The sequence below is a fragment of the Numenius arquata genome, chromosome 15 (assembly GCF_964106895.1).
Source record: "Numenius arquata chromosome 15, bNumArq3.hap1.1, whole genome shotgun sequence".
NCBI classification, from domain to species: Eukaryota; Metazoa; Chordata; class Aves; order Charadriiformes; family Scolopacidae; genus Numenius; species Numenius arquata.
The window spans coordinates 14,755,171-14,768,432 of NC_133590.1; the positions used below are offsets into that span (position 1 = coordinate 14,755,171).

Consider the following 13,262-nt stretch of genomic DNA (forward strand, 5'->3'; position numbering starts at 1 on the left):
AAGAGCGAGTTTGCCTTATTTATCAGTCAATGCCGAAGTGACACGATCTTAGCAGTGGGATGTAGGATCTGGGGATGAGACAACCTGCAGGTGACTTGTTTCGTGATGGGATCTGTACCCAAGCTCTCCGTCGCTCGGAAGCAACCAAGAAATTCTGGGCATTCAGAGTTATTAAGCAGACGGCTTTCCCCTGAATTAGCTTAGTTTGCAAGTGTTTGTCTCGCCTTGTGCCTTATTTTCTTTTCAGTTTATTCGGTGAGAGCAAAGAAGCTCGAAGCATTAACGCTGGAGGAGTCACGGCCCTGTGGATATGACTCTGCTGGTGGCTGACTAATTTCATTTTGGCTTCTTTTTCTAAAAACACAACTGTTGTGTACAACAAATTAAAACTGAGGGATCAGACTTTCTTGGCCCGGATTTTAACACTGACATTTCAAAAGCAGTCTGCTTTTTTTTTTCTTTTTTCTGAAAGCCTTTCAGAGTTCTTTCATTGCATTGTACCAGGTTTCTGCAGTGTCAGAGGGCTATTGGAAATACGCTGTTGTCCAGTGAGAATGGCTGACCTATGGAAATAAACCCATTTGTCCTGAACACGGCTGTGGGGAGTGAGCAAAAGTAATTACCCTGCCTGATATAATTGTTTTTCTTATTCCTAGTTGATCTCTTGGGACTGCTGAAATGGCGATCTAACACCAACCTGTTGCAGCAAAATTTGAAGCAGCTGATGAAAGTTGATGGCGGTGAAGTGGTTAAGGTAACACATTAATTTATTTAAAAATACATTTGGTATCATAATTTTTCCGAATCCCATATTTCAAGGTGTTCATATCTTTTGTTTTGGTGTCTGTGTCCCCCAAACCACACAGGTTAAATTGTAACCAGGTATCTCTTGGCCATCAGGCTGCTAATAACCTTCTCCCTGCCCTCAAAGAACGTTTCAGGTGTTGAGTACTGGTAAAACACGTGTAAAATGCACATTTCTGAAAATATAGAGTGGTATTTTGTTTTTTTTTTTTAAGCACTTCAGTGAATTTTTATATACAGACGCATGAAGGCAAAGGGTGTTTTTCTTTGCAAGATCAAAACATCTTGAAATTCTTACCTGGTGATATTAAATGTGTTTTTAGTATATGGATGTGAAATGCAATCCTGCTACGTGCTGCTGGTGTTTTTTTTTTTTAAAAAAAAGTTATTTCTCCTGAAAATATTTAGCTGTGCCAAGTTATTTATGTTTGCCAAGGCCACTGAGTGATTGTAGAGACCCACGTAAAGACAGATTTAGCTGTAGAAAAGAGTAGGCTGGAACTTTATTGAATGTGTTGTAATAAATCAAATCTAAAAGAGTGTCAGAAGATGCAACGTATTGGGGGACAGATGACCCTTAAGGGCCTGCAGTGTTGTTTTCTTACTCCAATGGATTTTAAGTTGGTCAACTGAAGCATAATGAGCCTTAAAGTAACTTAAAACATCTGAGGCTGCTGTTACTATCCTTTATTGAGTATGGTGAAAAGAGAATCTCGCATGATGTGTTTTTTCAGGAAGGTTCTACCTGCTGTATTTTTTTCTGGGTCATTTGATGGCTCACAACTTGCCTCTGACACTTGCTTCTGCCCAGCATTGTCATCATCCTGTCCTTTGGAGTTTTCCCCCTTCTCCAAATGACATGAGAGCACGTACACAGATTGGATAGCGGTGATTTTAGGAGCGTCAGAACGCAGCACAAATGAGGTTTAAGTATCGGAGCGAGTTCTCCAGGTGGTACCTCCCTGTGCTGGGCTCGTATGAAATCATGTTCCCTTTGCTCTGTTGCGCAGGGATCTGAGCACAGCTTGGTTTATACATAGGACAGAAGAGTGAAGGGCTGATATTGCTCTCTTCACCATTTTTATGCTTTTTTAGCAGACCCCCGTTCATGTTATCTGTCTGTTACAGCAGTGTTCAGAACGTCTTCCTGTAGATTTGGTGTTGCACATCCCTAATACCTAGTTTGTAACTCCTCCTTTCCATTCTTTCAACTTCTTTTGTCCTTCATGTTTTTATATATGAAGCATGATACAGTCTGTGTATATTACAAAAAGTACACATTTGATAAAACAAATTCAAATTTTTTGTTCAACTGTTTCTATTTGTTTTAAAGCTCCAGTAAGATACTGGTGCCCACTGGTGTTTGCTTATCACTGGGTAGAGACCAGCCCAGGTACTCGTTCTGCGTTTGACTGTTTCGGTGGTACATGGAGACTGTAAATGGTATCTCCCTTTAGCAGAGGCTCTGACTCCATTTGTGTCTGGAGTCTATAGGATACGAGAACGGAAACTAATAGTTTAGAAATTATTCGTACCAGCTCCCTACCTGAGAAATGTTTTCCCACCACTTTATACAACAAAAGCATCTATCCTGTGTTTTTCTTGCTGTTACACGAAGTCCTTGTGAACAGCTTTAAAACTTGAAGTCTACTAATGAAAGTCAATGTAAGACTCCTAAATGTGAAACGAAGACTTGATGGGTCATGGCCTAGACCTTCTAACCAGCCGTTGTTTTTAAAGGGACGTAGCCAGGCGGTGGTTGGGGTCTGAGAGCGCTGCTTCTCTTCAAACCAAGACAGAAACTTCTTCTGTCGAACCTCAAAACTGTGCTTTACTCTTTCCTTCCTGCCAGCTGCTGCTTACATGGACTTTATTTGCATGTGTTCTTTAATGGAATAAATGGGACTAAGAGAAGACTTTCATATTTATTCTTTCTTCCCCTCCCAAGTCCTGTAATGAAACCATGAGCTAGATCTCCTCCAGAACTGAAGTCTAAAACAATCTGCAGGCATTTTGGCTTTCCTGTGTTTTCATCTTCAGAAATTAGTAGCATGAACTGTGGCTCCATGTTGACTTCTTTTGAGGAAGTTTGCCATTCGGCAGTGTTTAGTGAGCTGCTGAATGGAGGTTAATTCCTGAGATTGAATTTTGGATTTAGTAGATAGTCCAAGGGACTCAACATTTGATCAAGGAGACTCATTGCATAGCTAAAAAGTTCTAAGGGAGGAAGATGGGATTCCAGTTTTTTTTCCATCCCTCCCACAGCGTGTAAAATATCTCTTTGTAGTGTCCATCTCAGGAAGCAGTTGCCTTCTGTTTGTTCAGATGTTCTTCCTCAGCTGTACCTTCCTCATCTACAAGACAAACCCCATTTTTACTTTGAGACAGATGTGCTGGAACAATCCCTGTTGAACCCCTTCTCTCTCAACCAAAACAAACACAAACTGAGGCCACGATCCATCCTCATTCCACTTCGGAGGAGCCCACGTTGGGTTTGTGTCACCCAGTGGAAGAGAATGCTCAGACCCAGAATCCTGTGCTGATAAAACCAAATGAGTTGATGAGCTTCTCTGGGCCACGCGTGGATTACTGGGAAGGAATACTGTAATTATACATGCATAAACCAGCTTTTATCCCTCTGCTTGACTCGGATCCCCTGACACTAATCTGCTTTTCTTACTTTCCGTGTTGCCTGGTTGAGGGTGTCCAGCCGAGTGGGCGGTGGAGACTCTTCCTCTTGGGCAGGAGGTTGGGTGCTCCGGTTCCCGTCCCTGCCTGTGTGCTCCCAGTTGATGTTGTGGGTCTGAGTTGATGAGAAGCCGTGTGCTGTGCACTTCTCATCGCTCAGCCCAAAGCCACCGAGGGTGACTCGATGTATTTGGCATGAGACTGAGCTGCTTGTCTGGTTTGTGCTCTGGAAACACTAGTTTTCAGAAACTGCATGATGCTGGTGACTGTTGAAGCTGAGGTTTGAAATCCATTTGTGTTCATTGGCGATAATAGATTACGCTTCTTGTCCAGGTGCACCAAGTGTGATTTCTCACTTTTTTTTTTTCCTATGTGAGTGACACAGATCTGTAGATAACCAACTTAACTAAAAAATAATTTGCTGAGAAACAAAAGATTAAATTTTCCTTTTTTTCAGCTAACTTTTAAAATGTCATTACTTTGTAAAATACATAAACGAATGTCTGTAGAAACCTGTGTGACACCTGAATTTCATTTTTTCCTGTAAAATGTGATGAATTGTGTATTTATTTGTAGTTTCTTCAAGATACACTGGATGCCCTTTTTAACATAATGATGGAGAACTCGGAGAGTGAGACGTTTGACACGTTGGTGTTTGATGCTTTGGTAAGTTTGCATTGGGGATGGAATAAAACGCAGGTTCTGCAATAATGAATAAATAAAACAAGCGTGGTTTAAATGCTAGAATGAAGATTACTAATGAAGTGGACCTTATTAGCTCTTAGTTATTTAATTTAAAATGCACGGAAGGTTTTTATTATATTTTAGTTTCAGTTGGACTAGATCAAAAGGGGGTTGGGTTGCATCATGTCATCGTCACAGAAAAGGTGGAAGCAATCAAGTCCAGTCATTTTACTGGATTAACAGCAGAATTTAGGGCAGAAACAGAAAGTTTCTGCTTAGGAAACAAAACTTCATTTTTAACAGGAAGTTTTCACGGGATGGGAGAATATTGATGTATTGGGAGGATCATCAAAAGCCAGAGTCTGTGTGTTTTTAAAGTTATTAATGCGTCTTATCTGAAAATAATGGTGGGTGAATGTAGAATATTAAAGATTTTATTTTTTAGGATAATGCAATAACTATGCTTGTTTTCTTCAGGTGTTTATCATTGGACTGATTGCTGACAGAAAATTTCAACATTTTAATCCTGTCTTGGAAACCTATATCAAGAAGCATTTCAGCGCTACGTTAGCCTACACGTAAATTTTAAAAATTACTTTTTCTAATGTGGCTTCCACAGTTTTTCCAGATAACGTTATTTGGTTACTGGATTATTATGTAGTTTAATTAGGAATTTGCCCATAGAGCTCGGGAGGGTGGGAGCTTCTTGAAGAAGGCCGGAGATTGTATGTCTTTGGATGTCTTTCTCTCTTGAAAGAACAGTAATAAAACTTTTGCTCATTTGCAAGGAGGAAGTTTTGATTTTGGTGTATTGAAGGAGGGGATGATTTGACTATTGCAAGAACTGTTTTGTAAGGAAAGTATTCATAAGCAATTCTCAGTCATACTTGAGAAGGTAATCATGTCCATTTAAGATGTTTCAAATATATGTTGTTTGGTGCATTAAATTGATGTTCTGCCTTGTATTATTTGCGTTGCTGTCACTTTGGGGAGGAAGCAGTGAAGAACAAAAAAAACAAAGGTCCGTTATATTTGCTGTCTTAAGTATTTCTTGACAGTTCAGTTCTTTGCTGCTGTTTGAGATTATTGGTGTTGGAGGGAAATACATAATTTATATTATAAATATAATAATATAAAATATTTGCTGTTCTGCAGGTTTTTGTATATGAATAGAAAATGTTTGAAAAGCAGTGATTTAAAATAGCGAAGAAGAGTTAGGCCTTTAGTCACCACTTTGCTCTTGCAAACGCTTCTCTGAGTTACAGCAGCGTTGCAGCCGTCACGTGAAGCGGGTGAAGGATGATGCATCCTCCGGAGTCTGGTTTTATCAGCATTCTTAGGCAGTTTGCTCCTTTTCAAATAAATGCCCATATATCAAGATAATCTATCTACTCAGTGTCATTTTCTGTTAGTGCTATATGCTGTTGTGCTTCTTCACCTTTAGTGGGAATGCTGAAACATACAGTGTAGGTAGGATGATTTAAAACGGAATTGCTTGTATTTGCATTAAAATCGTGATTTATATTCGTTGGGAGGGAGGTAGTTGAAATGGTATTATTTTAAAAATTGTTTCACTTTCAAGTTTGATAGGCTTCAAAATGTGGAAAGAGAGAATTTCCGATGGATATATATATATATTTTTTTTTTTAGAAATAAATTTCAGAAATTCTAGCCCAAAATCCACAGGAAAGCTATGTAAAGGGGAAGCCTTTTTAAATGAAGAAACACACATTTTATGTGTTTTAATTCTAACAATGTGTTTGCATTTCATTTAATTATTTTGATTGTTATTAGTAGCTGTACCTTTATAATAGCTTAAAACTGCATATCCCTAAATATCCAGCAGAAAATAAGTCTCATCGAGATTTGCTGTATTGCCTGGATGTTGAGCGGTGTTACGGTCTCTGTTGTGTCTCAAGAACAGGTTGCAGCCACTTACCAGCAAAAACAAGAACATGATGAGCTTATTAATTGCATAATTAATTCTGTAACTTGGTGGGCGCTACTTGGGCACATAATTTTTCTTTAAACCTTTCAAAATTGAAACTCTCCTCTGCGAGCATACTTGTAACTCGGATGTGCTTCTGTATTTAAACAGAAAACTGACTAAAGTTTTAAAAACCTACGTGGATAACGCTGAGAAGTGTGGAATCACCGACCAGCTCTTCAAAGCTATGAAGGCTCTGGAGTACATCTTCAAGTTCATAGTGCGCTCCCGGATATTGTTCAACCAGTGAGTATGGCCAACGCCGAAACCTCCTGCAATTCCCATGGATGATACTGTTACTTTACACCACCACAAGTTAAACTTGCTCAATATTGCACTGTTTTAGTAATATCTTAAGTTTTTAGAATTTATTTCAGGAGGCTGCTGTTCCCAAAGAGCGAGCCAGATTTCCTTAATCTTGAAACCTCGCTTTGTGGAAAGCAGTAACAGAAGAAATCTGTGTCTAACTGGGATGTATATTTTAAATACCAAAAATCATGGTGTCTTGCAGCTCTCTCAAGTTTAGGTCTCTGCAGAATTGAAGCTTGTCAGTATTTGGGAAACTCCTTGGGAAATAGGGTCAGAATAGGTGGACAGGGAGGGGGGAAAAGGTGTATTAAATGCACCTTTTTTTTGTAACAGAAAACCACAAATATTGTTGGAGTTAAACCCTGACAGTCGGTTGCAGTTCGTAGGGCCCTGAGGTCTCAATAGGTTTCAGTGGGCGAGAGGGGAAAGTGGAAAGAAGGAAGGGCTGCAGAAACCTTCTCCTCAAGGGTGATAGTATTTTTTGATAGGAGAATCGTTTGAGTTTCTATAAAAGCCCTTTCCGTGCCTGCTGGCCTGGCAGGGACCTGCTGGGCGGCTGTTTCCTGCTCCCCCCTTGACCTCCGGCGCCATCTGCCTTGGGCTTCCATCCATGGAGTCAAGCATAAATGATTATTCTAAGTTAATTTCAGTCAATACTGTGTTTTATATGCAAAATATCAAAAAAGTTATGAAGTTGATATATTCATCTTCACTTAGATTCAGTCCTTTTACTACTTGTTAGCGATGGTAAGAACCTTATTACAAGGGATTTAGGTAGAGCTCTGGAGTTACCAACTGCACCAACCTTTCTCTAATTTAGAGATTGTAATTTATTTCTGTAGGAGTCTTTCTGTGAGATTCATAAAAACACCAAATGTCAGTTATACTGTTGCAGGTCCTACAAATCACTTTAAAACAGAAAAAAATAATTATCTCTCGCTGCAGATTAGATTTACAGACAATCTGACCCTCTAGTATTGGCCATTGGATTTCCTCGTGCTAAGCACTAATTCACAGCTCTGTAGCGGTGGGAAGACACCGCTCTCAATGACAAGGGATTAATCAGCGGAGCTGCTGAATGACACCCCGATTTGTTCTGCTCTAAGACTTAAATCCTGCCTGAGGTGTGTGATTCGAAGTGATTGTAATGCAGAGGGGTAGCAGAGTTCTGAAATACCGCTAGTGTTTTACTGAGAAATAGCACAGAGCAAGCAGAATCTTTTATTAGAAAATATAACATGTTTTTAACTTTAGTAATAAGGTAGCGGACTGAAAATATTTAGCATTTTAGTAATGTGAGCATTTTAGTAATGTGATTGCAGGCAAGCTTCAGTTCTGGATAAATACGTAGCTTAGTTCATCTAGTTAAAGCCTGGTGGCAAATCCATTTGTTCAGTATATCAAAGTTTATAAAGGCAAAAATATTTTAAGTGAACTTTAGAAATATCTTGATTTGGTTTGCTCAGTAATGAGCCCAGTGGTCATGGTGCGTTTACAGCAGCGTTAAAATTTTGAAGGCAGTGCTAGAAGGGTCAACTTGGTGTAATGCTGGTTTTCTTGTAGCTGCAGTGTTTTTATGCATTATCAGATGTATTAAGTATATGTTAATAACTGACAGTAGGGACACATTTGTGATTAACTTGTTTATTTTCATTACAGTTTCCTTTTTGAAATGCACAGCTTTTTGTCTGAAGCAGTTTGATTTATTGGACTGTCAGGTTTAGTTACTCTTTATATTGGTATTAGTTTCACCTCTCTAATCTGTTCAGGGGGACACTGAAATCCATTATTGAAATTGGGAGTTAACAAGTAATTTATCCTGCATAACCCCCAGTTTTAGCCTAAAAGGGGAATAGAAGTTTTTACAGCAAAAACAACACAACTTAATAATTTTTCTGTAGCATTCATTTCCCCTGTGTACTGGTTAAATAGCCTGGTTTTTTTTTAAATATCTGTGGCTCCCAAAGGTTTACGAACACAGCATTAAAAATGATACGCATTAGTTGGAGTGCAAAGCAGCAAGGACATTCTGAACTTCACATTTATCTTAAGATAAGCCCCTTTCCTTCTGTAATAGGTGGTCCATCATGGTCTCTTCAAACATGAAGAAATCAGACGATGAGTCTACATAGAGAATTTATGGGGGTGATGCTCTTTCTGAGCTGCAGACCATGTTCAAGACCTTGCTGGGTTTAACTCTAGAAGAAAATGGAGGAGAATAGAGGGGAATTGAACTGTTAGTGGGAGCTGCTCTGATGGGTCTTGGTGCAAAATGTGTAGGTGAGCTCAGGGACAGGCCTGGTGGGACCAAGGAGGGCTTTGGAAGCCCAGTAGCTGTTGGATGAGGCTCTTGGAGGCAATCAAAGCCAGCAGGGTAAACATCGGGGGTTTAGCTGGGGAAAAAGTCCTGATGTTTAGAAACACCCCTGTTTAGATTTCACCTGGAAACAGGTTCTTCTGGGCTTCTTTTAAGCTCTGATCCTTTTTTTTGGGGAGCAGGTCATGTTAAGTCTGTATCGCCAAGGTTCAAGAAGTTTGTTTACAAGGGGAAAAAAAAATAAATTACAGTATTTATGTGGAGCTCATGGTCTTCTCCCTCTCCTGTATCATTTGGTAGTGAGAATGATCACATCCTACACCTGAAGAAGATCATTCTGCATTTAAAATATTCAAGAGAGTTTCAGGAATGTTCCTTCCTGTGCTGTATTGAACCAGTAGACCAAGTTCTTCAGCTTGGCTCTCTATTTTTTGGCTTTGGTGTTGCTCAGGTGTCTCAGGATGGTTTTTATCCCTCTGAAATCATTTGGTAGAGAGAGAGGGAGGGGTCCCTGTGGGCAGATCAGCTCGGAAAAATCCCACCTGAAGACATAGGGACCTGCTTTGCGAATTTCGCTGTGGATTAGTCGTTCTTCTGGGGCAGCTGTACTGAATGGGAAACTCAGCCTTAACTAGTTTAGCGTTAGCGAGCCAGAAATTAGAGGTGAAATGCATTTTAACTTCAATGCTCCCTTTCTGTGGGGGGGAAGAAAAAAAAAAAGATTTTTTTTTTAAGCAAATAGTGGGTTGATAGGCTTTTTCTGTCTTTCATAAAGTTTAAGGTTGCTCACCTTAGGCCACTGGTAGATTTTAATGATTTCTGGCAAGTTATCTGGATGTGTTCTGGCTGGCTCATCAGAGAGCTGCTTGGCGTCGGTCCTCCCAGACATCTGCTGGCTCTCATGCAGGGTGAGGAGACTCCATCCCGCTGCTGCCTGGGCACGTGGAACTGGGTCAGCGCTGAGGGATTCACCCTGACTTGGAGGCGTAAACAACAGCACTGAACGTGGCATTTTACATAGGAAGCTTTAAAATAAAAATCTGTTGTTCCTGCTGGCCCAGCCCCATCAGTCTGTCTTGTCTTGGCTTTTTTTTTTTGTGGAAGAAAACTGTCTCAGTGAAGAAACTTGTAGAAATTCTTGAACTTAAAAAAAGAGTAGTGCAGCAAATTATCATCTGAACAGATTTTGTTTAAATTAATTTCCATTTTAGTTGGATCGTGCTTATGAAACCTAATTATTTTTCAGGCTTTATGAAAACAAAGGAGAAGCAGACTTCAGGGAGTCTCTGCTGCAGCTCTTTAAGTCCATCAATGAGATGATGAGCAGCGTCTCTGATCAGACTGTCATAGTGAAGGTACGTGCCTTACAGGGCTCCAGCTCGGCTTTACTTCTGCATCCTACACCACAGTTAGGCCGTCAATGAAGGCTATGCTTGTATTTGTCCCCAAAAGCGTATTTTACCTGGCATGTGGTTCTAATGAAGGGTTCGTGACTATAAAGAATGTGCTTTGAACAAGTAAGCTTACTTAAATTGCTGCAAATACCTCACTTTTATTTTTGAAAGAGAACTTAGGGGTTAAATGATGTTTAGCTTATTTTACTCGTGTAACTGAATGCATTTTTAAGGCGTTATCTTTAAGATATAAGTATTCTTATGCACTTACTTATATCCTAGGCTGTTCAGAAGCTTCACTATAGTATTTTAAGCCCTAGTATATGTTTTTAATGGAAAATCAGTAGTGAGACTGCAAATTCCACTCCACACCGCTCTTCTTTTGTCCCTTTAAAACAGTAGCTACTTTTGGTAGCTTTGGCTCGCTCATGGAATTGGGAATGTGGTCTCTGACCTCAAGTGAACACGGGTGTTGATATCACAGAGCAGAAGCGTCAATTTATAGGACTGGTGGGGTTTTGTAGCCAGAGGAGTCTGAGGTCGTTGTGCCAGTCCCGGTCTCGTGTTCTCTTAGTGAATCTCTTCACCATGGGAAAGGTACGGACCATCATAAACACGTGTTTGATGAGTTACACCTTGAAGTTCTCCCTGTGATTCCAGATAGAAGTTATAAAAGGACGTAACTCTTGACCTAGCCGTGCTGAATCAGTTGGAAGATGACGATCAGAGAGGTGCTAAGAATCGGGGTGGAATTTGGGGACAGTGTGACTCCTCCTGCTCAGATGTGCAGTGGTTGTGCGTTAGAAGAACGTCCTATAGCAGCTGGGAGGCAGAGACAGACAGTGGCCCAGAGCTGTGCCCGGGCAAGAGGTTCCTCTCCAAGGGAGCTGGGAAGAGTAGAAAACACCCAAATCAAAGACACTGGTCCTTTGTAGCCGAGTGCACGCAGGTCTTGGACTACTAATACCATGCTGAGCACACAGCAAAAATAGATAGTGGGGATAAAGCTGCTGAGTTCGAATATTTTCAGCAGAGAGACTGAGACTGTATCATCTGATAAGAAAATAGTGATATTACATGTTTTGAGAAAGCTGTATTTTCATTCTGTTGACAAAGCATCTATCCTGACTGGAAATCAGTAAGTTTGAGCTGGTGACTGGGTGTGCTATCTGCTGTGTTACAAATAGGATGTTTTCGGATTATGAGGGTTGAATGTAAGATTTATTTTCCCCGGGACTCCTTTGTGAGGCCAACTTCAGGAAAGCAGATGAACATGAGCTTTTTTTTTTCTTTTTTAACAGTTTATGCCTTGAAAAAAAAAATAATTAAAACTACCCCCCAAGATTGATTTGGTTTTCTTCACCTGTGTGTTGTTTCACGTTCCCATCTCTGCAGACTTGGGTAGAGCACATCTACTGTCTGCGTTTGGCTGTGGGAAGTAACGCTGGCAGACGAAGCATTGACAGACGAGCCAGCGTGGGCTTGTCCGAGAAGGGTGCTTGTGGGTGCCTTTCAGAAGCCTTGACAACCTTTCATTCATTATTCATTGCTTTCATCTCCTTTGGACTGTAATTACTTAGCTCTTAGAATACATAATTGTTAGTATTGGCTTTTTGCAGCTTGTGAGATTGCTTCTATTATGTTGAAATACCCACTGAAGCAGTAGCTTTCAGTAACCAGAAACGTGTGGCTCTGTTACAAAGAATAAAGTTATTGAGTAGGTAGATAAATGTGGGGTTTTTTGAGAGAGAATGAGGATGGCTTCTGTGGCTCTTGCCCGACAAAGCTGGTGGAGTCCTGGACGGGTGTCAGGAGCCGTGTAAAGGGGACATGGCCTTCGCTCAGCATCTTTTGTCAGTGATCTGGAGTTGGGAGTAAAGTACCGTGATGGTGGTGAGGAACATCAGAAGGACCTCACAAGAATGAGTGGGCTGAAAGTTGACCCTCAAGGCAGAGAAATGTAAGGCATCTCAGGCACAGTAAATTAATCTCTGTGCGATGGTCTACTTGAAACAGTTGGAGAAGATGCCTTCGAGTCATAACTGACCTCTCTGAGGTCATTGGTTCCATGTACAGGTGAAGAAGCAACAGGGTGTTGGGTGTCAGTCAGAGGGACAGTGAGAACATGGGCTGTCATTTGATTGTTAGATCCCCTTGGTGCATCTGTGTCTTGCATTCCAGGTGCTGTTCTGGTCTCCATGCCTCGGGAAATTGTTACAGGGGGATGGAGAACCCAGGCTGGGAATGGTGCACCTTCCTGCTGGGTGGGTGTTCTGTGAAAAACTCCTGCACTGAATCCCATGCTATAAGAAGTGGGATGTAGGAGGTTCATATCAAATAAGTAAAGAAAAATCTCTCATTTCTGAAGGTGCTGTCACAGAGGGCTATAGAGGCAGTGTCAGCAGGCCCAGAAGGATGTTAGACAGCTTTACAGACCACGGGTCCATAGATGTTCTGCAAGGATGGATGGAGATGCAGCTTCCAAAGGATGCTGGGGGAGCCAGGAGGGGAATGGACCACACAAACTGTAAATGCCACCTCCTGTGGCCACCACTGGAGACCAAGTGCTGGGTGATACCAACCATTAGTGCGACACACTGAGCGTTTCCTGTGCTGTTGACGTTTTGTAGAGAACTAATGAAGATAAGCAGATAAGTTGCTGGGTTCCTGTGTTGTGCAGTTAAGATCAGCAGATCTAGCTGTAGCACTTTCAGGCTTTTTTTTAACTGTTTTTAATATATATTGGGGAAGCTAAATAAGTGTATACAAAATAAGTCTGTCTGGAGAGATAAGAAGTTGAAAAGACCTTCATAGAAAATGAAGGTGCTTCACATTAAAAGAGACAGATGCTTAATTCACACATTTGAATATTTCTATTTCTCCTTGCAAAAATTGTAATCTGTCTTGATAGTTTATCGACGTGAAGCAGAACTGCCACTGGAAAGTTTGTCTGAAGTGTTCACAACTTTTCTCTTTGGGCTGGTTATACTGAATTTCATGTTTTTTTCCCAGCCTGTCTGTTCAGAGAGTAGCCTTCGAGCTGACACCGCGCGGGGGAGAATGAATGACTGCAGTCTCA

General features: G+C 40.8%; 1 protein-coding gene across 1 annotated transcript in view; it reads left to right on the forward strand.

The window, feature by feature from the left end:
* DOCK1 (dedicator of cytokinesis 1) overlaps window positions 1–13,262 on the forward strand; it is a 298,792-nt gene that overhangs the window by 57,097 nt on the left and 228,433 nt on the right. Inside the window, exons 19-23 of the mRNA XM_074158901.1 lie at window positions 657–754; window positions 4,069–4,158; window positions 4,654–4,754; window positions 6,275–6,409; window positions 10,036–10,144. Of these exons, the coding sequence (XP_074015002.1) occupies window positions 657–754; window positions 4,069–4,158; window positions 4,654–4,754; window positions 6,275–6,409; window positions 10,036–10,144 (533 nt within the window). The remainder of the gene's footprint in view (window positions 1–656; window positions 755–4,068; window positions 4,159–4,653; window positions 4,755–6,274; window positions 6,410–10,035; window positions 10,145–13,262) is intronic.